The sequence below is a fragment of the Nomascus leucogenys genome, chromosome 18 (genome assembly GCF_006542625.1).
Source record: "Nomascus leucogenys isolate Asia chromosome 18, Asia_NLE_v1, whole genome shotgun sequence".
In the NCBI taxonomy this organism is placed as follows: Eukaryota; Metazoa; Chordata; class Mammalia; order Primates; family Hylobatidae; genus Nomascus; species Nomascus leucogenys.
This window is the reverse complement of record NC_044398.1, coordinates 70,933,218-70,959,949: the sequence shown is the minus strand read 5'-3', so window position 1 is coordinate 70,959,949 and position 26,732 is coordinate 70,933,218. Positions and strand designations below refer to the sequence as shown.

Genomic DNA, 26,732 nt, shown 5'->3' with positions numbered 1-26,732 from the left:
GTCTGGGATCAGTTTATCTTCTCTGAAAGTTTGTATATCTCTTGACTTTCTTCTCCAGGGTTTCGGCTTTAGCTTTGCCACTTCAAGTGCAGTCCATTCCTGAATTATGTTGTCAGCATAAAAGGGAGCTGCTCCTATGAAAGTTCTTAGAGTCATTTACTGCTTTTGGGACTTGTACATAGAATATTAGTCTTTTTCAGTGATGTTAGCAGTGTCTCTAGAAGGATGGAAAATCCGAAATGTCTGCAACTGCATCAGGGTTTAAAGTACTTTGCTAATGCATTTGCCTTCAGTGGGAGTTTGTTGTCTTGCCAGTTATTCAAATTAAATTTTTAGCATTTTAAATAATGTATTACTATAAGCTTGACTTTATTTGCATTTATAGATCATAAACTCATTTCTGTTTTATTTTACTGAAGAACCCATTAAAACAGCCAGTAAATCCTGTGGAAAATGGCCTTCAGTGATCTTACATCGAGGACTGTTCATCTTTATGATAATTGGATCAAAGATGCTGGTGAGTAACCACATTTCCTAATTGAGGTTCATCCTTCCTTTTTATGTCAGATTCTCATATTTAATAGGGTTTCATTGGAACAGAATGAGAGACTTTGCAACTTAACAGTCCCTTATTACTAGTTAACGAAGAGGAAGTGCACGAGTTTCATTACAGATATTTACAAAGATGGAGCTACACAGATGTTCATTACAATGTTTACAGTAATGAAAATAGCCTAGATATCCAGTGAAGGGAACTGATCAATAAATGATGGCTCATTCTAACTTAGTAGCTGTTAAAAGTGATTTTGGAAGGACAGTGCTCTTCAGCTTGATTCTTCCCTAATGCTCCTGAGGGAAATTACAGTTACTGCCAACTCTTTTTTTTTTTTTTTTTTGAGATGGAGTCTCGCTCTGTCGTCCAAGCTGGAGTGCAGTGGCACAGTCTCGGCTCACTGCAACCTCCGCCTCCTGGGTTCACACCATTCTCCTGCCTCAGCCTCCCGAGTAGCTGGGACTGCAGGCGCCCACCACCACGCCTGGCTAATTTTTTGTATTTTTAGTAGAGATAGAGTTTCACTGTGTTAGGATGGTCTCGATCTCCTGACCTCGTGATCCGCCTGCCTCGGCCTCCCAAAGTTCTGGGATTACAGGCGTGAGCCACTGCGCCCGGCCACTGCCAACTCTTTTGAATGAAAGAGTTGCAGCCCCCAGGAACCTGTCAGAATGAACAGGGAACAGAAAAACCAGGGAATGACTGCCTGGGACACCTCTGTGTGATTCTGATATGCCTGCCTTTTACCCTTGCCCATTTATTTTAAAAGTCAATGTTTCAGAAAACATTAATGCCATAGCAAGAAGTTTAAAATATGTTAAATGAAAGCAGCTTATAAAATACTCCATACATTTCTTTCATGGGGTTTAGTAGTTATCTCTGGGTAGTAGGATTATGGATAATTTTTATTTCCTTAGTTGTATTTGTCTACATATTTTTAAATCACAACAAATATGTTGTGTTGCTTTTATAACCATTTTTTAAAGTTTTCAAAGCAGAACAAAAGTAAAATTTCAAAAACAAAGAATCAGAGCATCTTAGAGCTGAGATGGATCTTAGATATCATCGAAGCTAATGCCTCATTTTACAGTTGAAGAAATGTGACCTCAAAGTCAAGGTTAGTTGATGGCAGAAAAGACTAGAACCTATGTGTTCTGGTTATTAGTTGTAGTACTCTGGTATTTAACATCTGAGTTTATTTTTGAGATACTGAGCTATACATACTCACCACCATCACTACTTTAGGTTGATTCTTACCTATCAGCTAGAAATTGCAAGTCTACCAAATTCAGGAAGTAAATGCACCACCTCTTGGCACCTACCACAGTTGAAGTTATAGTCAAATTTACAATGATTTCAGCAAAGATACACTGTTTCATCATTTGCAGCTTTCTCAGCAGACTACTAAAGACCAAATTTATCTCACTAAAAATGTTCCCAACAGTTTTTCCTTTGAGGAATGCCAAGGTTCTTTGTAAGTATCTCACAGAGAGAGAAGCTTCACTGTGGTAGGGGATACATAGTGACTATGCCTATCTTTTCTTCTTCTTTTTTTTTTTTTTTCTTAGTTTTCCAATATATGTAATGATACACAGAATATTCAGGTTTCTTTAGGGGTCATCCTTCTCTGAAGGTTTACAGTAGTTCTCATAAAGTCAGTATTAATTTAAATACTAATATTTTCATTGCTTTTCAAAGAGAGGTGTGCCTTGCTACCTGAACTCTCACTATTTGAACTTAGGAACCAAGTAGATTTGGGTATAGTTTTTGAAATAGAGTTATTTGGAAGAACAGATCTCTTGCTATCCAATTCTTGATAGTCACTATCCCAGATACAAGAATCCAAGAGACTCAAATAATCGCTATGCTAACTCAAGAGCTGAATAGATGTAGATAATGATAAATATCTATGTATTCCTAGAAGTTAAAAATGCCTTAATATGAACTTCTTTAGACTTCCACTTCCACTTTTATCCATGGATCAACTCCTTAATTTTTATTAGGAATACCTACATTGAAATTGCTGAGTGAAATTAGATTAGATGTGGAGTGGAGGCCTGACAACAGCATTGCAAACGGTGCAGGGAAGATGAGGGGAGAGAGGCAGGGAGAAGGCAAGGAATACTTGTATTTGAAGTTATGCTTATTTGAAGACTTGGGAGGGGAGAGAGGATATGGGGATTTGGAGTGAGAAGACCTAGATTTAAGGTCTGACACTGCTGTAGCCCAGCTGGATGATCTTGAACACGTTATTTATTGGCTGTGAGTCTTTGTTTCTTTATTAGCAAAACATAAGTGAGAATAGCATCTACCAGCTACCAGATAACATACATGAAAGTGCTCTGCTGTTTTGGAAGTATCCCAACGTAAATAGTGGTTCTGGTTGCTACAGATGATAGATTTCATCTGAAAATACTCTTCATATAGCATATACTTAAAAATTGTTTTCTTTATTTTTTTCCCAAGCATGGTCTAAAAGGGTTAAAATGTTTTGTTTTGAGATGTACAGCCTTATGAAAAACCCTGTTAGGCCTAACAGGAAAGTTTTTTCCTTCTACTTAGTGTAGTATTGATCTCTGAGATCCATTAGGAATCATTTCTGGCCATCTTAGTCCAGTTTTTGTTTGCTTACCCTGGAAATGTCTGATCTTATGATCAAGGGCCAAGAATTTCAAGTGTATTCTTGGCTTTAGCCCTAACCCTGAGTAGCCTAAGGAAACTTACTGATATTCATTGGTTTTCTGATTGCTAGAGAAGTAGTGGTCATGCATAGTTATTTCATGTGGAAAAATTCCACAGCTACAGAATAAAAAATGGTTTAATTAATACTTAGCTCTAAGAGGATTTATTTGGATTCTTAGATGTGAAATGTGAGAGTTTGAAATAATGCTATAGTAGCATTTTGGATTATGGAGAAATGAAAAGGTTTTTAATGTTTAAAATACAGCTTTCCTTGCATTTGATTAGAAATGATGACTTTTCAGACTTAGTCATGATACTTTTTTTGCAAGAAGATGAAGTATGCGTAAGATTGCTGCTATTCTGAAACTTTAGTACTTCAAAAAGTACTTAAGGTACATGTTTGCTTTTCCTTCCAGCTTCTTCATTTCATTGGTACTTGGAATCTTAAAGATGTACTCTTTCAGCCAGTACCTGCTACTTAAGAAGAGAATACTCTCTTAGAAGCAGTTGATGGAAAAGCCCATTAATATTCTATGTATGTGGCATTCTGCTTTCCCTATGCTCTCTCCCTGGGACACGCTTAGAAAAGAATTATTAAGCTAGTAATAAATCAGAACTTTGGTAATCATTGGGGTATAGACTGTCAGACAGCCTGCCTTCCCATCCTCTGCTTCTATCATGGCTCTACTCATGACACTTAAACCAAATCTGATGCCAAAAAGAAGGTACATGAAACATCCCCCACCCCATTAGCCTTTTGTTTCTGGGAAAGACAGAGCACCTCATGCCTAACCCTAACTTTTGCAACTTATGTAATGATACAGGGAACATTCAAGTTTCTTTAAGGGTCATCCTTTTATGAAGGTTTATAGTAGTTCTCATGAATTCAGTATTTAACTTCAATACTAACATTTTCATTGCTTTTCAAATAGAGGTGTGCCTTGCTACCTGAACTCTCATTATTTGAGCTTAGGAACCAAGTAGTTTTTGGTGCAGTTTTTTGAAATAGAGCTGTTTGGAAGAACAGATCCCCTGCTATCCAACTTTTGCTATTCACTATCCCAAATGGGATCATAAACAGAGTCAGAATTAACTTTAACTGTCACCCAGCAGGTGCATTGATACTCCCTGTAACATGCCCACTACCTTACATGGAAGTGGACTCTCTATTCAGAAAGGTATAACTGTTGCTGAGAGAGAAGGCCAGAAAAGTGAACAATGGCCAGAGTAATGGGTGTCATCCCAATGATTTTGTATTTTATTTGCTCAGTAAGGGAGAGCTAATTTAAGCAATTTTATTTCTCAGTAAGGGAGAGCTAATTTAATCAGAGGAAGAATTTAAGGACAACTTGATTTTTAGAAAATGAATTTGACAATTGCATGGAAGACCAATGTAGCAGATTGGATCAGGAGGCAGTGAAACCATATAAGACTATTGAAGAGTACCTAGTGAGGGGTGCTGTAGCCCTAAATACAGGTGAGGAAACGTGGTCTCACACCAGACCCCTAGCTCTTAACTATGACAGTTCATCACGGTCACCAATTAACAAATCATTGGCTGCTGACAAATTATAATTACATATATTTATGGAGTACAAAGTGATGTTGTGATATATGTATCCAATATAAAATGATTAATTCAATCTAAATAGCATATCCATCACTTCAAATACTTTTTGTGGTGAAAACATTTGAAATTTACTTTTTACAATTTTGAAATATACATTATTATTAGCTCTAGTTATCATGCTGTGCAATAAATCTCGAAAAGATATTTCTTCTGTTGAACTGAAACTTTGTACCCTTTGATCAACATCTCCCTATTCCCCCAGCCCCCTGGCCTCTGGTAACCACCATTCTACTCTGCTTATATAAATGTGATTATTTTAGACTCCTTTATAAGTGATAACATGTCTTGCCTTTTTGTGCCTGGTTTATCTTACTTAGCATAATGTCTTCCAAGTTCATCCATATTGTCACAAATGATAGGATTTTCTTTTTGAAGGCTGAATAATAGTCCATTGGTTATTTCTATCTATATATCTACAGGTCTGTAATTCAGAAAGGCATAACTTTAGATTGACAGATATCACATTTTCTTTATCCATTCACCCACTGATGGACACTTAGGTTGATTCCACATCTTGGCTATTATGAATAATGCTGCAGTGAACATGAGAGTGCAGATATCCCTTCAATATGCTGATTTCATTTCCTTTGGATATATATCTGGAAGTGAGATTGCAGGATCATATGGTAATTCTATTTTTAGTTTTTTATAGAGCCTCCACGTAGTTTTCCTTATAGCTGTAGTAATTTACAGTCCCACTAACATTGTACAAGGGTTCTCTTTTCTCCACATCCTTGCCAATGCTTGTTATCTTTTGTCTTTTTGATAACATGTAAGGTTATATCTCTTTGTTTTTTTAATTTGCATTTTCCTGATGATTAGTGATGTTGAGAATTATTTTCATCTATCCGTTGGCCATTTGTCATCTTTTGAGAAATGTATATTCAGGTCCTTTGCCCATTTAAAAAAATGGATGCACAGAAACCATGTCCTAGGATTCTGATTCAATTGGACCAAGGTTGTTTTTTGCAATTTGACTTTTAAATACTGCAGAGGCAATTTGGCTGTGCTAGCAGAATTGAGATCTGCTATAATAACAGTAGCAAGCTTATTGAGCACTTAGGCTCTTTACATATAGTAGCTCAATCAATCCTCTATGAAATACATGCCTTTTAATGCCCAATTTGCAGATGAGGAAACTAAATACAGAGAAGGTGAGTCAATTGCCCAAGGTGACATAGCAAGCTAGTGGGAGAACCAGGATCAGAATGCAGACTGTCTGACTCCAGAGTTTTGCTGAAATAGAATTTCTAAAGCTTGGTATTTTAAATTAACCAGTGTTTCCCATAATTATTTTTTATCTGTAGAACTTGAAAGTCATGTACAGGACTTAAGGTGTGTGCTGAAAATATTAAATTAAGGGAAAAAATTATTTATTTTAAAATTATTTTGTTCTGCTTCCTGAGCCAGCCCAGCATGCTTTTCCTGGCTTGTTTTCTTTCTACTGCTACCAGAGGAAGAACAGAGAAATGATGTCATTTGATTTTTCCCCCTCCTGAGTCAATGAAAGAATAAAATAAAATATATCTCTAATTCAGCAATTCTTTTACTGACATTTAAGCTCATTTCTAACCGTATGTGTGTTGACTATTAATAATAGAATCATTTGAAATTGTTTATAAAGCAAAAGAAAAAACAAAAGCCAACTAAACTCTCACCATGCAAAGGTGGTGATTTAACATCCTTCCAGAGGTCTTCTTTTGTTTTTTTTTTTTTTTTTTTGAGACAGGGTCTTACTCTGTTGCCCAGGCTGGAGTGCCATGGCCTGATCTCCGGTTCACTGCAACCTCCACCTCCCGGGCTCTTCTCACGCCTCAGTCTCCCAGATAGCTGTGATTATAGGCACGCGCCACCATGCCTGGCTAATTTTTGTATTTTTAGTAGAGACAGGGTTTCACCATGTTGGCCAGGCTGGTCTCAAACTCCTGACCTCAAGCAATCACCTGCCTTGGCCTCCCAAAGTGCTAGGATTACAGGTGTGAGCCATGGCGCCTGGCCAGTATTGTTTTCATTAGTTTTTTATTTCATTAGCAATAAAAACTAGACATAGTAATATGAATCTCATCTTGAACTGTAGTTACCATAATTCCCATGTGTCGTGGGAGGGACCCAGTGGGAGGTAACTGAATCGTGGGCACAGTTCCCCCATGCTCTTCTCATGATTGTGAGTTCTCACAAGATCTGATGGTTTTTTAAGCATCTGGCATTTCCCCTGCTGGCACTCATGAGGTGCCTTATGTCATGATTGTAAGTTTCCTGAGGCCTCCCCAGCAAATTTAAATCTCTTTCCTTTATAAATTACCCAATCTTGGGTATTTCTTCATAGCAGTGTGAGAATGGGCTAATACAGTAAATTGGTATCTAAAAGAATAGGGCGCTATTATAAGGATACCCGAAAATGTGGAAGTGACTTTGAAACAGCCTAAAGGCAGAAGTTGGAGCAGTTTGGAGGGAAGAGAAGAAGACAGGAAAATATGGGAAAGTTTGGCTGGGCATCGTGGCTCATGCCTGTAATCCCAGCACTTTGGGAGGCTGAGGCGGGTGAATCACCTGAGGTCGGGAGTTCACAACCAGCCTGACCAACGTGGAGAAACCGTGTCTCTACTAAAAAATACAAAATTAACTGGGCGTGGTGGTGCATGCCTGCAATCCCAGGTACTGGGGAAACTTAGGCAGGAGAATCACTTGAACCCGGGAGGCGGAGGTTGCAGTGAGCCGAGATTGTGCCATTGCACTCCAGCCTGGGCAACAAGAACGAAACTCTGTCTAAAAAAAAAAGGGAAAGTTTGGAACTTACTAGAGACTTGTTGAATAGCTTTGACCACAGTGCTGATAGTGATATGGACCATGAAGGTCAGGGTGAGGTGGTCTCTCATGGAGATGAGGAATTTATTGGGAACTGGAATAAATAATACTATGCTTTAGAAAAAAGACTGGCAGCATTTTGCCCCTGCCCTAGAGATCTGTGAAACTTTTAACTTGAGAGAGTTAATTTAGGGTATCTGGCAGAAGAAATTTCTAAGCGGCAAAGTATTCAAGAGGAAGAACCATAAAAGTTTGGAAAATTTGCAGCCTGATGATGCAATAGAAAAGAAAATACAATTTTCTAGGATGAAATTCAAGCCTGCTGCAGAAATTTGCATAAGTAGCAGGAGCTGAATGTTAGTCACCAAGACAATGGGGAAAATGTCTCCAGAGTATGTCAGAGACCTTGATAGCAGCCCCTCCCATCACAGACCTGGAGGCCTAGGAGGAAAATATGGTTTTTGGGGCTGGGCCCAGGGCTCCCTGCTGTGTGCAGCCTAGGGACTTGATGCCCTGCATTCCAGCTACTCCTGGAATGGCTAAAAAGGGCCAAGGTGCAGCTTGGGCCGTGGCTTCAGAGGGTGCAAGCCCCAAGCTTTGGCAGCTTCCACATGGTGTTGAGCCTGTGAATGCACAGAAGTCAAAAATTGAGGTTTGGGAACCTCTACCTAGATTTCAGAGGATGTATGGAAACTCCTGGATGCCCAGGCTGAAGATTGCTGCAGAGGTAGAGCCCTCATGGAGAACCTCTGCTAGGTCGATGTGGAAGAGAAATGTGGGGTCAGACCCCAAACACAGAGTCCCCACTTGGGCAGTGCCCAGTGGAGCTGTGAGAAGAGGGCCAGCATCCTCCAAACCCCAAAATGGTAGATCCACTGATAGCTTGCACTGTGCACCTGAAGAAGCCACAGACAGTCAGTTCCAGCCAGTGAAAACAGCAGGAAGGGGCGCTGTACCCTGCAAAGCCACAGGGGCAGAGCTGCCCAAGGACATGGGAGCCCACCTCTTGCATCAGTATGACCTAGATGTGAGACGTGGAGTCAAAGGTGATCATTGTGGAGCATTAAGATTTAATGCCTGCCCTATTGGATTTTGGACTTACATGGGGCCTGAAGCCCCTTTGTTTTGGCCAATTTCTACCATTTGGAATGGGTTTATTTACACAGTGCCTGTATCTCTATTGTATCTAGGAAATAACTAACTTGCTTTTGATTTTACAGGCTCATAGGCAGAAGGGACTTGCCTTGTCTCAGATGAGACTTTGCATTTGGACTTTTGAGTTAATGCTGGAATGCATTAAGACTTTTGGGGACTGTTGGGAAGGCATGATTGTGTTTTGAAATGTGAGGACATGAGATTTGGGAGGACCCAGGGGCAGAATGATATGGTTTGACTGTGTCCCCACCCAAATTTCATCTTGAATTATAGTTCCCATAATCCCCACATGTTATGGAGGGACCTGGTGGGAGATAATTGAATCATGGGGACAGTTTCCCCGTGCTGTTCTCGTGATCGGTTCTCACAAGAGCTGATGGTTTTATAAGTGTCTGGCATTTCCCCTGCTGGCACTCATTCTCTCTCCTGCCACTTCATGAAGAGGTGCCTTCTGCTGTGATTGTAAGTTTTCTGACGTCTCCCCAGCCATGCAGAACTGTGAGTCAATTAAACCTCTTTCCTTGGTAAATCACCCAGTCTCGGGTATTTCTTCGTAGCAGCGCAGGAGTGGACTAATACAATGATGTTCATGTATTTAAGGTTTGCACTACCCACTTATAGAAGAAATCTATCAAAGTTTGATCAGTTCTAATTTTTTCCCTTGGTCCCTGGTTCTGTGACAACTTTTATTTATGGAGACTTCTTTTGTGACATACAGACCCATAGCAAGCATTCCTTGTGGTGGTTTTAATTGCACAAAGCAACCAGACATCCTAGAAAGTTTGCCATTGTTAAAAGGAAGGAGGGGAACCAATAGAAGCAGTAAAAGATTTCAGTGATGTGTACCTGGGTAGCTGATTTTGAGGTTTTTCCTGATTTAGAACTGTGACAAATCTTAATATGAGAAAATACTTCCAAAATTGTAGAACTTTGTTTTGAAAAGTATCTGTCATCAGGCTTTTTTTAAATTTCTATTTTGTGCATGATACCTTGTTAAAATTATTCTTGATAAGAGCATCAGAGACGTCCTTTTGTTAAATGTAGTGGCATTTTTCTGTCCATATTTTATTTCCCCTTTCTGCCACACTTAATGCTTTGACTCCTTCCGAAAATCCACTCTTCCCTGGCTTTGGGTATCTCACTTTTATGGTTTTCCCTCTACCTCTCTAGCTGTTCCTTTTTGGTTTTTATGTTTTTTCCTTCAGTAATTCCTTCTGTGAATGCTGAGTCCTCAGGATCCTAACTTCAGCACTTACTCTCCTTACTGTACCCACTTAGCCTAAGCCAATCTCACTGCTTTTATTGTTCATCATTTATGTGATGGCAACCCTCAATCCTACATCTCTGGCACAGATCTCTCTCCTAATTCTAGATCTATATATCCAGCTGCTTATGAAAGACTTCATATGAATGTTTTAAAGGCACTCTAAGTGTAAGATGTTTTAAAACATAAGCCACCTCTGCTTGACCAATATTGCCCCTAATCCTGTGTTCTCAATCTAAGTGATTTTAAAGATCTGAGTATTTTTCTTTTAAATTTTTTTTTTTTTTTTTTTTTTTTTTTGAGACGGAGTCTCACTCTGTCCCCCAGGCTGGAGTGCAGTGGCGCAATCTCGGCTCACTGCAAGCTCCGCCTCCCGGGTTCACGCCATTCTCCTGCCTCAGCCTCTCCGAGTAGCTGGGACTACAGGCGCCCGCCACCACGCCCGGCTAATTTTTTTGTATTTTTAGTAGAGATGGGGTTTCACTGTGGTCTTGATCTCCTGACCTCGTGATCCGCCCGCCTCGGCCTCCCAAAGTGCTGGGATTACAAGCGAGAGCCACCGTGCCCGGCCTTAAAATTTTTGTTTAATTTTTGTGGGTAAATAGTAGGTGTATATATTTATGGAATACATAAGATGTTTTAATACAGGCATGCAATGTGTAATAATTATATCATGTAAAATGGGGTATCCATCCCCTCAAGCATTTATCCTTTGGGTTACAAATAATCCAATTATATTTTAAAACATACATTTAAATTATTATTGACTATAAGTCACCCTGTTGTGCTACCAAATACTAGGTCTTATTCATTCTATTTTCTTTGTACCCATTAGCTATTCCCACCTGTCCCCCAACCCCCTAGTACCCTTCCTAGCCTCTGGCAACCACCATTCTACTCTATCTCCATGGGCTTAATTGTTTTGACTCTTACATCCCACATATAAGTGAGAAATCTGAATATTTTTCTTAACATTTACCTATTTCCATTCCCTGTGTTTAACCAATTATAAATTTTTATATTTTCTTCTTCTGTACTGTATATCAAAATAATCTCCTATTTCTCTTTTGCTATCACTACCTGTTTTTAAAATTTTTATTTTAGATTCAGGTGGTGTATGTGCAAGTTTATTACTAGGCTATATTGTGTGATGCTGAGGTTTGGGCTTCTAGGGATTGCATCATGAATATAGTGAACATAGTACTTAAAAGTATGTTTTTCAGCCCTTGTCCCCTTCCTTCCCTCCCACATTTTGGATTCTCCAATCTGTTGTTCCCATCTATACCTGCATGTACCCAAGACTTAGCTCCCACTTACAAGTGAGAACGTGCAGTATTTGGTTTTGCATTTCTGTGTTCATTTGTTTAGGATAATGGTCTCCAACTACGTTCATGTTGCTGCAAAGGATATGATTTTGTTCTTTTTAATGACTGCATAGTACTCCACAGTGTATATGTGCTACATTTTCTTTATCCAATCCACCATTAATGGGCACCTAGGTTAATTACATGTCTTTGCTGTTATGAATAGTCCTGCAGTGACCATGCAAATGTATGTATATTTTTGGCATTTTCATTTCAGTATGTACCCAAGAGTGGAATTGCTGGGTTAAATAATAGTTCTATTTGCAGTTCTTTGAGAAGTCTCCAAACTGCTTTCCACAATGGCTGAACTAATTTACATTCCCACCAACAGTGTATAAGCATTCCCTTTTCTCCACAGCCTCAATGACTTCTGTAATTATTTGACATTTTAATGTTTGTTGGCCACTTGTATGTCTTCTTTTGTGAAGTGGCTGTTCATGCTCTTTGCCCACTTTTTAATGAAGTTATTTATTTTTTCTTGTTGATTTCAGTTTCTTGTGGATTCTGGATGTTAGTCCTTTGTTGGATGCATAGTTTGTAAATGTTTTCTCCCAGTCTGTAGGTTGTCTGTTTACTCTATTAGTTTCTTTTGCTGTGCAAAAGCTCTTTAGTTTAATTAGGTTTTAATTGTTGATTTTTACTTGTATTGAAATTGCTTTTGAGGACTGGGTCATAAAGCCTTTGCCAAGGCCATTGTCCAGAAGAGTGTTTCCTAGGTTTTCTCCTGGGATTTTTATAGTTTTAGGTCTTGCATTTAAGTCTTTAATCCATCTTAAGTTAATTTTCATATATGGTGGTAGGTAGTGGTCCAGTTTCAGTCTTCTGCATATGATTAGCCAGTTTTCCTAGCACTGTCTATTGAATAGGGAGTCCTTTCCCCATTGCTTATTTTCATTGACTTTGTTGAATATCAGTTGGTTTTAGGTATGCTCCTTTATTTCTGGGTTTTTCTGTTCAGTTCCATTGGCTGATGTGTCTATTTTTGTATCACTATCATGCTGTTTTGGTGACTGTAGCCGTGTAGTATAGTTTGAAGTAAGATAATGTGATGCCTGTAGCTTTGTTCTTTTTGCTTAAGATTGCTTTGGCTATTTGGGCTCATTTTTGGTTTTCTATAAATTTGAGAATAGTTTTTTCTAATTTTGTAAAAAACAACATTGGTAATTTGATAGGAATAGCGTTGAATCTTTAGATTGTTTTGAACAGTATGGACATCTAACAATGTTGATTGTTTAATCCATGAGCATGGAATGTTTTTCCATTTGTATTTTCCATGATTTCTTTCAGCAGTGTTTTGTAATGCTTGTAGAGATCTTTTACCTCCTTGGTTAGATGTATTCCTATGTGTTTTATTTTTTGTGCGTGTGGTTATTGTAAATAGGATTGCATTCTTGATCTGGCTGTCAGCTTGAGGTTGAAGAGCTGTCCAGCTCTTAAGGATAATGCTTTGGTGCATAGAAATGCTACTGATTTTCATGCGTTGATTTTGTATCCTGTAACTTTACTGAATTCATTTATCAAATATAAGGGTTTTGGCCGGGCGCGGTGGCTCACGCCTGTAATCCCAGTACTTTGGGAGGCCAAGGTGGGCAGATCACAAGGTCAGGAGTTCGAGACCAGCCTGGCCAACATGGTGAAACCCCGTCTCTACTAAAAATACAAAAATTAGCTGGGCCTGGTGGCAGGCACCTGTAATCCCAGCTCCTCAGGAGACTGAGGCAGGAGATTCGCCTGAACCCAGGAGGCAGAGGTTGCAGTGAACCAAGATCGTGCCATTGCACTCCAGCCTGGGTGACAAGAGCAAGACTCCATCTCAAAAAAAAAAAAAAATGAGTTTTATGGTGGAGTCATTAGGTTTTTCTAGGTAGAAGATCATATCATCAGCAAGCAGGGATAATTTTACTTCCTCTTTTCCAATTTGGATGCCTTTTATTTCTTTCTCTTGCCTGATTGCTCTGGCTAGGACTTCTAGTACTATGTTGAATAGGAGTGGGCATCCTTGTCTTGTTGCAGCTCTTAAAGGTAATACTTCCAGCGTTTGCCCATTAGGTATGATGTTGGCTGTGGGTTTGTCATAGATGGCCCTTATTATTTGAGGTATGTTCCTTTAATGCCTAGTTTGTTGAGGGTTTTTATCATGAATAGATGTTAGATTTTATTGAAAGCTTTTTCTGCATCTTTTGGGATAATCATATGGTTTTTGTTTTTAATTCTGTTTATGTGGTGTATCACATTTATTGACTTGAATATGTTGAACCAACTTTGCATCCCAGGAATAAAGACCACTTGATCGTGGTGAATTAACTTTTTGATGTGCTCCTGGATTCGCCCGGCTAGTTTGTTGAGGATTTTTGCATCTATGTTCGTGAGGGATATTGGCCTGTAGTTTTCTTTTTTGTCATTGTTGTTGTTGTGTCTTTGCCAGATTTTGGTGTCAGGATGATACTGGTTTCATAGAATGAGTTAGGGAGGAATCTCTCTTCCTCAATTTTTTGGAATAGTTTCAGTAGGATTGGTACTAGCTCTTCTTTGTATGTCTGACCACCTAATCTTCAGTCATTTAATTTATAAATTTATTTTAGTGAATGGCTATATTTCCCAAACTGTGTTCCACAGAACATTAGTTTCATAAGATGTTAAATAACATTCTACAAAAAAAAATAGTGTATTATGGCCAAATAAGTTTGGAGAATATGGCATACTGCTATTCCCATCGTGGCAATTCATGATGAACATGAAGCATTAAGAAATCCTGCAGTAATGCAACCTGTTTGTTTAACCCAGCATTCCGGTACTCCCCAATTCTTTGGGAAAGTCTTTAAATAGCTTGTTTCCATGCATAGTTTGGAAAATTCTTGTTTGTATAGGATATAAGATAAGAAACAAACTCATTTTTCTCCCAAGCAGTCAGTTTTCCTATCAACATTTGTTGAAGATCTCTTCCTTCCCTGCTTGTTTCTGGGACTTCCTTAATCATATATTAAATTCTTAAATGTCCTGGGATCTAGTATGGAGCTGACTCTTGACTCTTTGGCTTTATTTCTTTATTTTTTTTTTTTTGAGACAGGGGCCTCTGCCAGTATTTTTGAGGGAGGCCTATTTGAACGCAGAATAATCACCCATGCACATCTGACGGTCAAATGTAAGCACTCCGGCACTAAAATTGAAGCCAAGTGAGTTATCAGTCATAGGGTCCTACTGAAGAAATTTTGAGTGGGAAGTCCACTTGCAGGTGTATTCAGAATTTGTCAGTGCTTGGCCACATCATTAGCAGCTTAAAAGAGCAAGAGCTGCATTCTCCCTACCCTTCTTTTCCAATTGATAAAAGTGACAGTAGTTAGCATCCTGAGGTTAGTCGTGGCATAATTTTGAGTCAGATCCTTCTGGAAACTTGTCCATACTTCCTTTCCTTCATAATACTCTAGCTTCATGAGGCCATTTAGTAAAATTAAACTTGAACTACTAGAAATTATAGACTTAATCACATTTCATCCTGAGTTGTAATTTTTTATTCATCCATCTCTGCTGGCCTGGAGCTGGCAGTAAGCAGATAAGTTTTTGTTTGCAATTGTGAGACCGTGCATTTTTTTTTGCTCAGAATATCACATTGGTTAGCCCACATGGACCCCAAAATCCCATACTTTAAATACGCAGAGGATGTTCAGCTCCCTTTCTATTCTGTGATCCTGTGATACAGTATATGTGGAAGTGTGCCAGTTTTCCTGGGGAAGGAAAAAAATTAAGCAGCAAACACAAACATTTTTTAAATATATAAAAAAGCATGTATGGATGGAAAAACTCCAAGATATTAATAATGGCTATAGACACACGGTGGGATGTCGCTGGGTGTTCTCTCTTCCAGATAGCTTTGCACCCTGTGCTGGGCCCTGGAGAACGATCCATGAAGACTGTATCCTTGGGTTTGCTTCCCTGCCATATGCTTTCTGGTTAGATTCAGCCAGTGGAGAGAGGGAGGAGGGTGGAGTTGGGGTATCTATTCCTTTGGCCCCATACTTACAGAATTGTCTTGGGCTGGCCGAATCCCTCAACTGACAGTCAAAGCTTGTCTTAGCACACTCAGGATGCTATAAGAAATTATCATAGACTGGGTAGTTTATAAGCAATGGAAATTTATTTCTCACAGTTCTGAGGGTGGAAGTCTGAGATCAGGATGCCAGCATGGTCGGGTACTGGTGAGGACCCTCTTCCAGGTTGCAGACTGCCATCTTCTCATTGTATCCTTACATGGGGAAAGAGGGCAAGAGAGCTCCCTGGGGTGCCTTTTATAAGGGCACTAATACCATCATGCAGGCGATCAGTTTCCTTCTCTTTCCTTTTGGGTTCTGGTAACTAGTACTTCCCCTAGCCTGCTGAGGCTTGGGGTGTTGACAGCCCCACTGTTTCTAGCCCCAGGATACTTCCTCATTCCTGTTGATTTCTTTTTCACCTTTCTAAAGATAGTAGTGATCACTGCCCAAATAGCTCACAGTTAATAGTAGGATCTGGGTGCTCAATTAAAGAAATGTTGGTTGCTGTTAGTTATCCCTTGGCTAAGCAGGTGTGTACTCACATACTGTTTTTCTCTTAGATCCAAGAGTTGAAGATTGGCTCCTCATGTCCTCGCCTCTGCCACAAACCATCCTCCTAGGATTCTATGTCTATTTTGTCACTTCTCTGGGACCAAAGCTCATGGAAAATCGCAAGCCCTTTGAACTCAAGAAAGCGATGATAACGTACAATTTTTTCATAGTACTCTTTTCTGTGTATATGTGTTACGAGGCAAGTGTCTTCAGTATTCCTAATGGGAGAATTTTGCCTGAGTTTTTCTGTCTATGTGTCATTATGTTTTCTGTTATAAGGGTAACCTTTGCAATTTAAGGAATTAAGAAACTGATCTCACTAGAGCACGTATTTGCCAAAATAGTGTTAGGTATAGACCAAATAATAAACTCATTTGAGGATCTCAGTATAATCTGTCTCACAGATAATGAGAAAAATTAACATCTATTCCATGGATTTGTACATAATTGCCTTAATGGATGATTGAATTAATTCATAAATTTTAGTTTTGAGGAAACTCTTAAAGTAACATAGCTGGTAAGTGGAGGGCTGATATTTGAACCCAGGTCTGTCTGACATCAGAGTTCATCTTGACTCAGTAAAGAGTTGTCATCATCGTGGTAGGAACCTTTGGTTTCTGGATACTCTGATGAACTGTAGGATGGTAGACTGTTTTGGTTGGTTTAGCTGGGCTTTGTGGGGACAGAGAGCATAGATTCATATAAAGCAGTAGGTGAGGAAGCCTGTTCCTTAATTTTTTCCCATTAACTCATTAATTCATTACTGTCCCTTAATTGTTAATAAGAGAGATGGGGCTCTTCCAGGACCCTAAAACAGATTTATGAATTCTCTCTCTTCCCCTGTGCTATTAAACATGCCTCAGCCACCCCCAAGTGTGTTCTTTTCTGAGATTCCTTCTTTTCCAACTCTGGCTGGCTTCATTATCCTTTTTTATTAACTTCCTCTATAGCATACCTTGTGCTTAGTCATAAGTAGGGCTCACAAGGGCCCAATATGGCCCCACTGACCTCTCCTGGCACCATAGTTTCTCCACATGCATTCTTCTGACCTGACTGTTGCTACAGATCCATCATATTGATCACTTTAAATCTACTGTGGCTGGCCAGGTGTAGTGGCCTACACCTGTAATCCCAGCACTTTGGTAGGCTGAAGTAAGAGGATTGCTTGAGCCCAGGAGTTTGAGACCAGCCTGGACAACAAAGCGAGACCTCGTATCTACAAAAAATACAAAAAAATTAGCCAGGCATGGTGGTGCACGCCCGTGGTCCCAGCTACTTGGGAGGCTGAGGTGAGAGGATCACTTGAGCCTGGGAGGTCGAGGCTGCAATGAGCCGTGAGCATGTCTAGTGACGGAGCAAGACCCTGTCTCAAAAAAAAAAAAAATACTCTGGCCTTATTTCTCACAGTCCTCCCTATAGTCTGGACTCACTCTGCTGCTTTCCATTTCTTCTATTTTATTTTCAAAATTAACTCACAGGCCACTCTTAATGTCCCTTCAGGAGAATGAGCAATTGAGAGGAAAAGAGCGATAGAGATGGGAGCAAAGAAAACATAAGGTCCTCGTATGGTCTTAGGGGACAGCATGTTGTAGTAAGGTGTTAAGAACATACCTGGAAGCCAGGAGATTAGGAACTAGTTAGTTCTGGTTCTGCCACTGACTGTCTGCCTGATTTTTAGCAAGTTATTTAACCCCTCTGGCCTCAGTTCTCTCATTTTATAAAGATAGGATTGAACCAAATAGTCTCTCAGATCCCTCCTTGCTCTCATATTCTTAGGGTCTATGTCTGATTTGTCATTGAGTGTAATGTCCTCAAATATATTTCTCAGGCTTGGAAAGAATCCAGTCATCACTGGTCAGCCTTGATTCCTACTTGATCAATTACAATGTAAAAGAAAGTTTTAAAATATCTGAATTTGAGAGTTTCTGACTCTCATTTACTGCTAATACTTGAGTTACTTATGTGTCAGTTTCAGGAACTGCTTGCCAAATATATAAATTATTACTTTTTGAATTCAGGGAATTCTTCCCCCCCCCCCCGCCCCCCGCCGAAAGAGTCTCGCTCTGTCGCCCAAGCTGGAGTGCAGTGGCACAATCTTGGCTCACTGCAGCCTTGACCTCCCAGGCTCAAGTGATCCTCCCACCTCAGCCTCCCAAGTAGCTGAGACTACAGGCATGCGCCACCATGTCTAGCTAATTTTTTGTATTTTTTGTAGAGATGGTGTTTTGCCATGTTGCCCAGACTGGTCTCAAACTCCTAGGCTCTAGTGATCCACCTGCCTGAGCTTCCCAAAATGCTGGGATTATAGGTGTGACCCACTGGGCCTGGCCTAATTTTTCTTATTACTAGCCTGGAATATAGACATATATGTAAAAAGTGCCACAGGCTGTTGGAATGTTCTTAAACTTTCTACTCTATTTAAACAAAGGCTTTTGATAGCCACACAGCATGCCATCCATCTGTTGATGGCACATCTGAACACATGGTTTATTGTATGGAGTATGATTTCTTTCGGTTTACAAAGCAAACACCTCCACCAGTGGTGTTAGGCCAAATCTGAAGAAGTTGAAAGGGAAGCACATCAGACTCAAGGAACTCAGATGCCTTCTTGTGTAGTGACTGTTTGAAAGTGCTAGTTACTTGGCACCAGTCAGACTCTAGCAGAGACCACTTAAGACCCAACAGAAGGCCAAGTCACACAACTTTCATTGAACACAGTGCTTGTTTGGGGTAGGGTAAGGTGGAGAATTATTCATCACAATTCCAATAAATAGCTCCTGGCCATAGAGCGTTACATTAGTCAAAAATTAGTCTGAGCACAAGAGAATATGGGGACACTCACTGACGGTAGGACTTTATAAAACAGAATTAGCCATTTCTATGTCATGTGCCCTTATTCATTTGGCAAAATCTACTGATTTGTTTCTGTTAACTATTTTTCTCATTCATGAAATATATATCTTGTGCTTTTCTGAGTCTTAATTTTCAAGATTTTATAACTTACCAAGTTAACAGTGTGATTAAATTATCTTATAAGTCAAGCTAGAGGCTAGTCTCAGAAAAGAATGATGCATTTTATAATACTATAGTGTCTAATAATTGTTCTTCTCGTTTGTTTCTTTTCTTTACACCATCAGAATATTATTCTGACAATGCCTCATAAGCTTTTGTTTTTAGAATTTAATTAATTGTAAAGTTCTAATTTTAGCTTAATAGTAATTAAAACTAGAAATTTAAAATATGGTTCAATGGAGAAAAGGATATAACCATTATACTGAGAGAGAAGATCTCCCGGGAGGATTTGGCATGTATGAGAATAAGAAGTCAGAAAAGAGAAGAACTGATCATATTGTCAGTACCCTAAATTAAGCCAACCATTTCATATATGTGTTAAGTTAAAATTGAGGCCCTTGGCTTTTCCTTTTCAGTTACTGTTTTAAAAGAAGACCTTCCCACCATCAGACTGAAAGAATGTCAGTATAATCTTTATAATCTTTGAATTACAGTTCAGATTTATCAACAATAGGCTCTTTCTTCTCACCATCAGCCTTGGATCACTTTGTGGGTGTGTTGGAATTAAGGCCTGCCAGATTGCACTTTTATTGTTAACAAGAGCATTTTCCTCTTTTACTTGTCTTGTGAATCCACAATAAAACTGTTAATAATATCTGAGCCATGGACTACTACCTCACATCACACTCACCAGCCAATGATGGGAAAAGCCCAGTTGTCGCAGTCATCTTATGAGTACATTGAGGCATTTTGGTTTTCATGTTTAGTTATTGACTAAGTAGAAAGACTGGAAATTGCTAGAAATGACTGATTCAGATCCAAGTGTTCCCTTTAAGAGTACACATTCACTCACACATATATAGATGAACCTAAGATAAGTCACCTACCAGTATTTGCTGTTTAAGCAAAACTCACCATATTAGAATAATCATCCCAAGAGATGAGCATTTTAGTCAGAACACAGTTTATATAAATAATATATGAGTTTGTGGTTTTGAATATTCTTGATATCAAGCTTTGATATCAAGCATGTTCATTTTGTATTTGTTCCAGCTACCTTTTCCTCTGCACTGAATATTGACTCAGCTGAAAATGTAATGAAGAGACACTATCAAAACTACCTTTGTTGTGGCTGTTGGGAAAATGCTTTCCTTTCTTAATATGCATGTGCTCTCTTGCAGTTTGTGATGTCTGGCTGGGGTATAGGTTATTCATTTCGATGTGAAATTGTTGACTATTCACGGTCACCCACAGCTTTGAGGGTAAGTTTCTCTTTGGAAAAACTTGAAATTCAAAATCAATGTTAAAATTTTGTGAACTGTTTGTAACATTGGATGTAAACTTAGAATAAGCAAATGACTCAGTTATCAGATTGTGTGTGTTGTGGTGGAGAAAGTGAAAAATTACAAGAATAAAAGAAAGTCACTTGTACAATTTTCTATAAAATGAAAATTGGTGCTTTTCTGTTTTAATTTCTTGGATTTAAAAATAAATTCACATCTGTTTCCTCAAAAAATTGAAAATAGAATTACCATAAGATCCAGCAATTCCACTTCTGGGTATATACCTAAAATAATTGAAAACAGAGACTTGAAGAGATATTTGTATACTCATGTTTATAGCAGCATTTTTCATAATAGCCAAAAGGTAGAAGCAACCCAAGTGTCCATGGATAGATAAATGGATAAACAAGGCCAAGTGCAGTGGTTTACGCTTGTAATCCTAGCACTTTGGGAGGCTGAGGTGGGTGGATTGCCTGAGCTCAGGGGTTTGAGACCAGCCCGGGCAACACGGTGAAACCCCGTCTCTACTAAAATACAAAACTTAGCCGGGCATGGCAGCGTGGGCCTGTAGTCCCAGCTACTCGGGAGGGTGAGGTAGGAAAATCGTTTGAACCCGGGAGGCGGAGGTTGCAGTGAACCGAGATTGCACCATTGCACTCCAACCTAGATGACAGAGTGAAACTCCATCTCAAAAAAATAAAAAGATAAATGGATAAACAAAATGTGGCATATGTATAGAATGGAGTATGATTCAGCCTTTAAAAGGAAGGGAATTCTAACTCATGCTACAACAGGGATGAACCCTGAGAACACTATACTAAGTGAAAAAATTAGGTCACAAAAGGACATATACTGCATGATTTGGCTTATATGAGGTGCCTAGGGTAGTCAAATTCATAGACACAGAAAGTAGAATTGTAGCTGGGGTTAGGAGAGAGGGAGAATGGGATGTAGTTTAGTGAGTGTAGTTTCAATTTTGCAAGATGAAAAAAGTTATAGGGATGGATGGTGGTAATGGTTGAACAACAATGTGAAGGTACTTAATGCCACTTAACTGTGCACTAAAAAATGGTTAACATGACAGATTTTATGTTCTGCATATTTTGCCAAAATTTAAAAATATAAGCTTTTCTTCCATATACAAAATAAAATAAAATAAATTTAGATTTATTTGTGCTTCTGCAGATGGCACGTACCTGCTGGCTTTATTACTTCTCCAAATTTATTGAGCTATTAGATACGGTGAGTATATGGCCACCACATTTGGTAAATGTTTGATCTTAAATGTTTGATCTTTCAGTGAAACCAATAAACTGCTGTAGTTTCAGTTGTCTGATAAGTTTGGTTATTTCTCCTTTTCAGGCAGACCTACTGTTACCTTTTTTACCTTTTATTATCAGTGACTTTAGAGAATAGATAGGATAACCTTTTTTTTTCAGTATTTTGCAAACTCTATAACGTTTCTGTTATATAGCTATCAGTTGATTAAGATAAGCATGGTAACTGGGTCATATACTACAAAACTGCATCTTTATATAGATGGATGACAGTTGTTTTATGAATCAAGTTCAGGAAGTAAAAAGCAGAAAACATCTTACCTTTTTTTTTTTTTTTATCCCAAAGCACAGTCATCCATATTCCTTTAGGAGGATAAATGCTTAAAAATTCATAAACTTACACAAGAATGTTGCATTACCCCTGGGCTGTCAGTAATTCAGCTGCTTTTCTGAAGTTTGTGCTTGCTGGGCCCTGTCTCTTCCTACTTCAGATCCTAGTGAAGATCACCTCTGAACTTGCATGACAGGGTCTTAGGAGAAGCATGTGTCATGAATTAGGGTCTGTGATTTAGAGGAGAAAGCCATGAACCTTTGTTTCCAGAGGAGCTAGGAAAGCTGAATATTTGTTGTATCTTTGCAGCAAGTGTATCTTAGTTATTTGGAGCTAGTTTTGGCTCTGAGACGGAAAAGTGTGTTTTCTTTGGAATGCATACCACGATATTTCTTGTAGGAAATCTCCATATGCTTCACCTTTTGAAATGACTAATCACATAACATTAGAATTGGAAAGGACTTGTGTGAACATACAATCCAGTGGTTCTCGAACTTTAACATGTGTTTAGAATCACCTGGAAGACTTGTTAAAACACAGATGCCTCGACTGCCACCCCCAGAGTTTCTGATTCACTAGGCCTTGGATGGGGATCAAAATTTGCATTTCTAACAAGTTCTCAGATGGTGCTAATACTTATTGGTCCAGGGACCACGTTTTGAGAGCCTGTATTCTAGTAGTTCTAGCCCGCATTGTGCAATAAAATTAATTGCATTAGGGAAAACAACAACGACAAAAAAAGGCCCTACCTCCAGAGATTTGGTGCCAAATGGTCTGGAACAGAGACCAAGCATAGCTATTTCTAAAAAGCTTCTTGGCTATTATAATATGCAGTCAGAGTTGAGAAGCATTAGTCCGGAACCTTCCCTCTGAGAAACTGAAGCCAAGAAGTTAAGTGACTTACCCAGAGGAATGCTGCTACTAAGTGGGACTAGGACCCGGAGTGTTAGTGTATGGCTTTTTCTGTTGCACCACTCAGCCTTCTTCCACGTGCATAAGCAAACGCATTTTGCACTTGGAAGTTGTGCAAAATCTCCATATTCTCAGTTGCTTTGCATATTCTCAGTTCCAGCTTCCATAAGGAAACTGTACTGCTTCTATGTCCTTCTCTAAACTACATTTCTCAAATACTCCTCTTAATACTTTTCCTTGTGCTATTCTGTTTAGTCTTGTATTTAAAAATCTTAACACTCATATTCTTAATTTCACTTTGGAATATTTTTTGAACATTTCCCCCTCTCCCAAATTCTACCATTTTGTTGATAGGGTTTTTACAAACCACTGGATAACGTTCACTCTGAATGTTATCTTCCTTCGCCTTCTCATTTTTTTCTATGCAGTTTTGCTTTCTTTTCCCTCATATTTCTCAAATTCACTTTTCAACTTTTTCTCCCTTCATTTTTCTTTAATAATAATTTGCTAACTTTTGATTTGTTGCAAGTCCTCTTCGTTTGCCTAATCCCTTATCCATATCAGTAAGATGTATTAGAGAGCAATGTAGAATATTTCAATCCTAAGTCTTCTGCTTGCTCATACACTTCAAAATCCAGGAGAATTTTTCTTTTTACCAATACAATTTCTTTCAGTAATTTTGGCCATATTCCTTACTTTATATCTTTGATTTTAAAATCTGCATAAAGTTTTTTTTTCGCCTTTTTGTTGGTGCTTCCATGTGTAGGCATCGTACCTAAGTTACTTCATAATAATTAGATTTGAGCTGCCCCTTGGGGAATTAGCAGCTTCTGTAAGCATTCTATAAGGCAACACTTTTAGATGAAATTATGATATGAAATACTTTGCACTTTGCCAATATTTTTTATAATACTCAATACACTATCAAATGATTTTCTGTGAACTTGATATTCTTTAAATTATTTCAGATCTTTTTTGTTCTGCGCAAGAAAAATAGCCAAGTGACTTTCCTTCATGTATTCCATCATACCATCATGCCGTGGACCTGGTGGTTTGGAGTCAAATTTGCTGCAGGTAGACAAGGGAAAGTTGGGATCACGTGTTATAAACAACATTTCTATATGCTAAAAACAAAATGTTTTTCTAAAATGTGATTTATAAGAAACTCAAAAAATCAAAGAGTCACTTTGTTTATACTTCTCTCATTAATTGTTACTTGAAAAATAAACATAAGACTCATAATAATTAGGTTTACCCCACTCTTTAGATATACATAACTTCTGGGCACAGCCTTCTACACATATTCTTTAGTTGTTTTGCTTGTATTTTATTCTTTTCCCAGAGAGGTTTATTGAATATCTTTAAATAAATAAATAATAAATCAAATGGTAAAAGCTTTGGCTTTATAGGAGTATAGAGAACGATTTCCTGTATGTTCCCAGGAAGTTGGAATGCTTATCTCAAATTCTATGTCTTATTTGCCTTCAAATTTCTAATAGCTGACACACACTCTAACCCCTAACAGCTCTTTAAAGATGTGTCAAATTGTGGTTACCCCAACTTCCTAAAGCATCCTACCATATTAAAGAATGTGTTGATACTGTTTTTAAGGTCTAAAATAGTTTAAATTGAAAGCTTGGAAAACAGGTTGTTTCTTTTTCGTTTTAGGCTTCTGAACGTCAAGAATTGGAGAAACCAGAAATAATTTTATCCTATTATACAGTTTTAAATAAGTGATATCCCCAAGGATATATTCTTACCTTAGGAAAATTTGGTTGGGGGATTTATTTGTTCCAGTTTCTTAAATTTTAAAAGTCTTCAAATAGACCTATAGCTGATAACATTTCTGTGAATAGCTTGCCTCTATTGGCCTTTCTAACTCTGCTAGACTAAAAGAAAGGGGGAACCACAATTGAGGAACTCTTGTTTGAGTTCTAGACTCTTTAAACATGGAGGAAAAATATCTACATGTCTCAGAGCATGAGAAGACATGGATAAGCCCGTATCAGGAAGGGGATGCCAGAACTCAGAGGAGCCACAGGGGCTGTGAATCATGAGTAAACAGCTGTAGCTACCATGGCTTATGGGCATCGGATTTTCCAGGATGTAAAGTACCTCCTTGTTCAAAATTGGCATTTATTATTGAGGAATGTTTTTAAGTAAATGTAGCTGCTTTTTTCTTATGAGGGTTGTTAGTATAAACCTTTCATTTGCATTAAAACAAGATAGTCTCAGCGGTGTCCATTTGTCAAATCAACGGTAACTATATTAATCTCCATTATTTTATTTATCCTTACTTTCTGTGTTTCTGTTTCCCCTTATATGCATATAGACCCTTCCCATTCTTTCTACAGTGATATACACTGACACTTATTGGTGTTTGTGAAAAATTGGAAAATACCTAAACACTCACTAATAGAGTGGTTATTATTACTTGTGTGTATATAACTGTGAAACAAAAATGATATTGAGATGTATTAAATGTCCTAAAATGAGGATCCTATACACAAGGATTTAACAAAGCTCATCTTCTTTGTTAAGCGGCTTGACTCCTAAATTATCAGAAATAGATGACTATTCTATTTTTAAAGAACGCTAGAAAAGGTGCTTTCACATCCTTATAATTTATTTATTCTGATTTCTCCCATGAGGCCAGGATACACACTGAAAACTAAATGTGAATAGAAGAAAGATTGGAAGGCAATATCCCAAAATATAAACAGGTGATTTGGAGATATTGAAACAAAAAGTGGTTTTTTTCTCCCTCTTTATTTCCGTCCCTTTCTCTATATTTTCTAATTTTTAAATATTGACTATCTGACAGTTCAAAAATGGCAGAAATAAATTTTATTTAATGAATACAATTGAGCATTTTTCTAACTTCTATGTTTGAGTTCATTGATAGTGTAGTTTCCATTTCAAAAGCAAGCAGTGCTTTCAATAATGAGAATTTAAATATGATATACCTCAAATTTTTTTTTTTTTTTTTTTTTTGAGGCAGAGTTTCACTCTTGTTGCCCAGGGTGGAGTGCAGTGTTATAATCTCGGCTCACTGCAACCTCCGCCTCCCAGGTTCAAGCGACATACCTCAGTCTTTAAGTGGTACTATGTTTATGGACATCAGTCACTTTATAACGGGTTTCTTGTCCATACCTTAATCCTTCTTCTTCTTTACAAAATGAAAATAGTAGAAGATAGTTTTCTTCTCTCTCATATGTTCCATGCATTGGCACTTCTGTTCAATCTTACATGTGGAATTCTAGTAAACACTGACTACTCCTACCATCATGACCCCTAGCCATAATATGATTTATCTCTACACTAGCAGAAACTAACTGAGCCCCCTTCGATCTTACAGAAGGAGAATCAGAATTAGTCTCAGGCTTCAATATCGAATATGCTGCAGGCCCATTTGCCCTCTTCTTTATAGCTGAGTATATAAACATTATTGTAATAAATGCCCTAACTGCTACAATTTTCCTAGGAGCACTACACACTATTTATTCACCAGAACTCTATACGATATATTTTACTATTAAAACTCTCCTCCTAACCTCCCTATTTTTATGAATTCAAACAGCATACCCCCAATTCCACTATAATCAGCTTATATACCTTTTATGAAAAAACTTTCTGCCACTCACACTAGCGTTTTTCATATGGTATATTTCAATACCCGTCACAATCTCCAGTATTCCCCCCAAACCTAAGAAATATGTCTGACAAAAGAGTTACATTGATAGAGTAAATAATAGAGGTTTATTCAGCAGACCTGATACCTATTTCAGTGACAAGCACAGCAACAAAAGCTGTTCCCAGAAATGTTGTTTGGCACTGACGTCCACTCCTAGAATGAAACTGTCCATTCTAAACCGGTTTTTGCA

General features: G+C 38.4%; 1 protein-coding gene across 2 annotated transcripts in view; it reads left to right on the top strand.

The window, feature by feature from the left end:
• Nucleotides 1-419: 419 nt before the first annotated feature.
• Nucleotides 420-26,732, top strand: part of ELOVL7 (ELOVL fatty acid elongase 7) — a 38,212-nt gene continuing 11,899 nt past the window's right edge. The window contains exons 1-5 of one of the 2 annotated variants that reach the window (XM_030798630.1): nt 420-517; nt 16,042-16,232; nt 20,227-20,307; nt 21,514-21,570; nt 23,817-23,922. In XM_030798630.1, coding sequence (XP_030654490.1) covers nt 454-517; nt 16,042-16,232; nt 20,227-20,307; nt 21,514-21,570; nt 23,817-23,922 — 499 coding nt within the window. In that variant the 5' untranslated portion in view covers nt 420-453. Of the gene's footprint in view, nt 518-16,041; nt 16,233-20,194; nt 20,308-21,513; nt 21,571-23,816; nt 23,923-26,732 lie in introns of those variants that run through there. The other variant, XM_030798629.1, reaches the window with a different exon arrangement.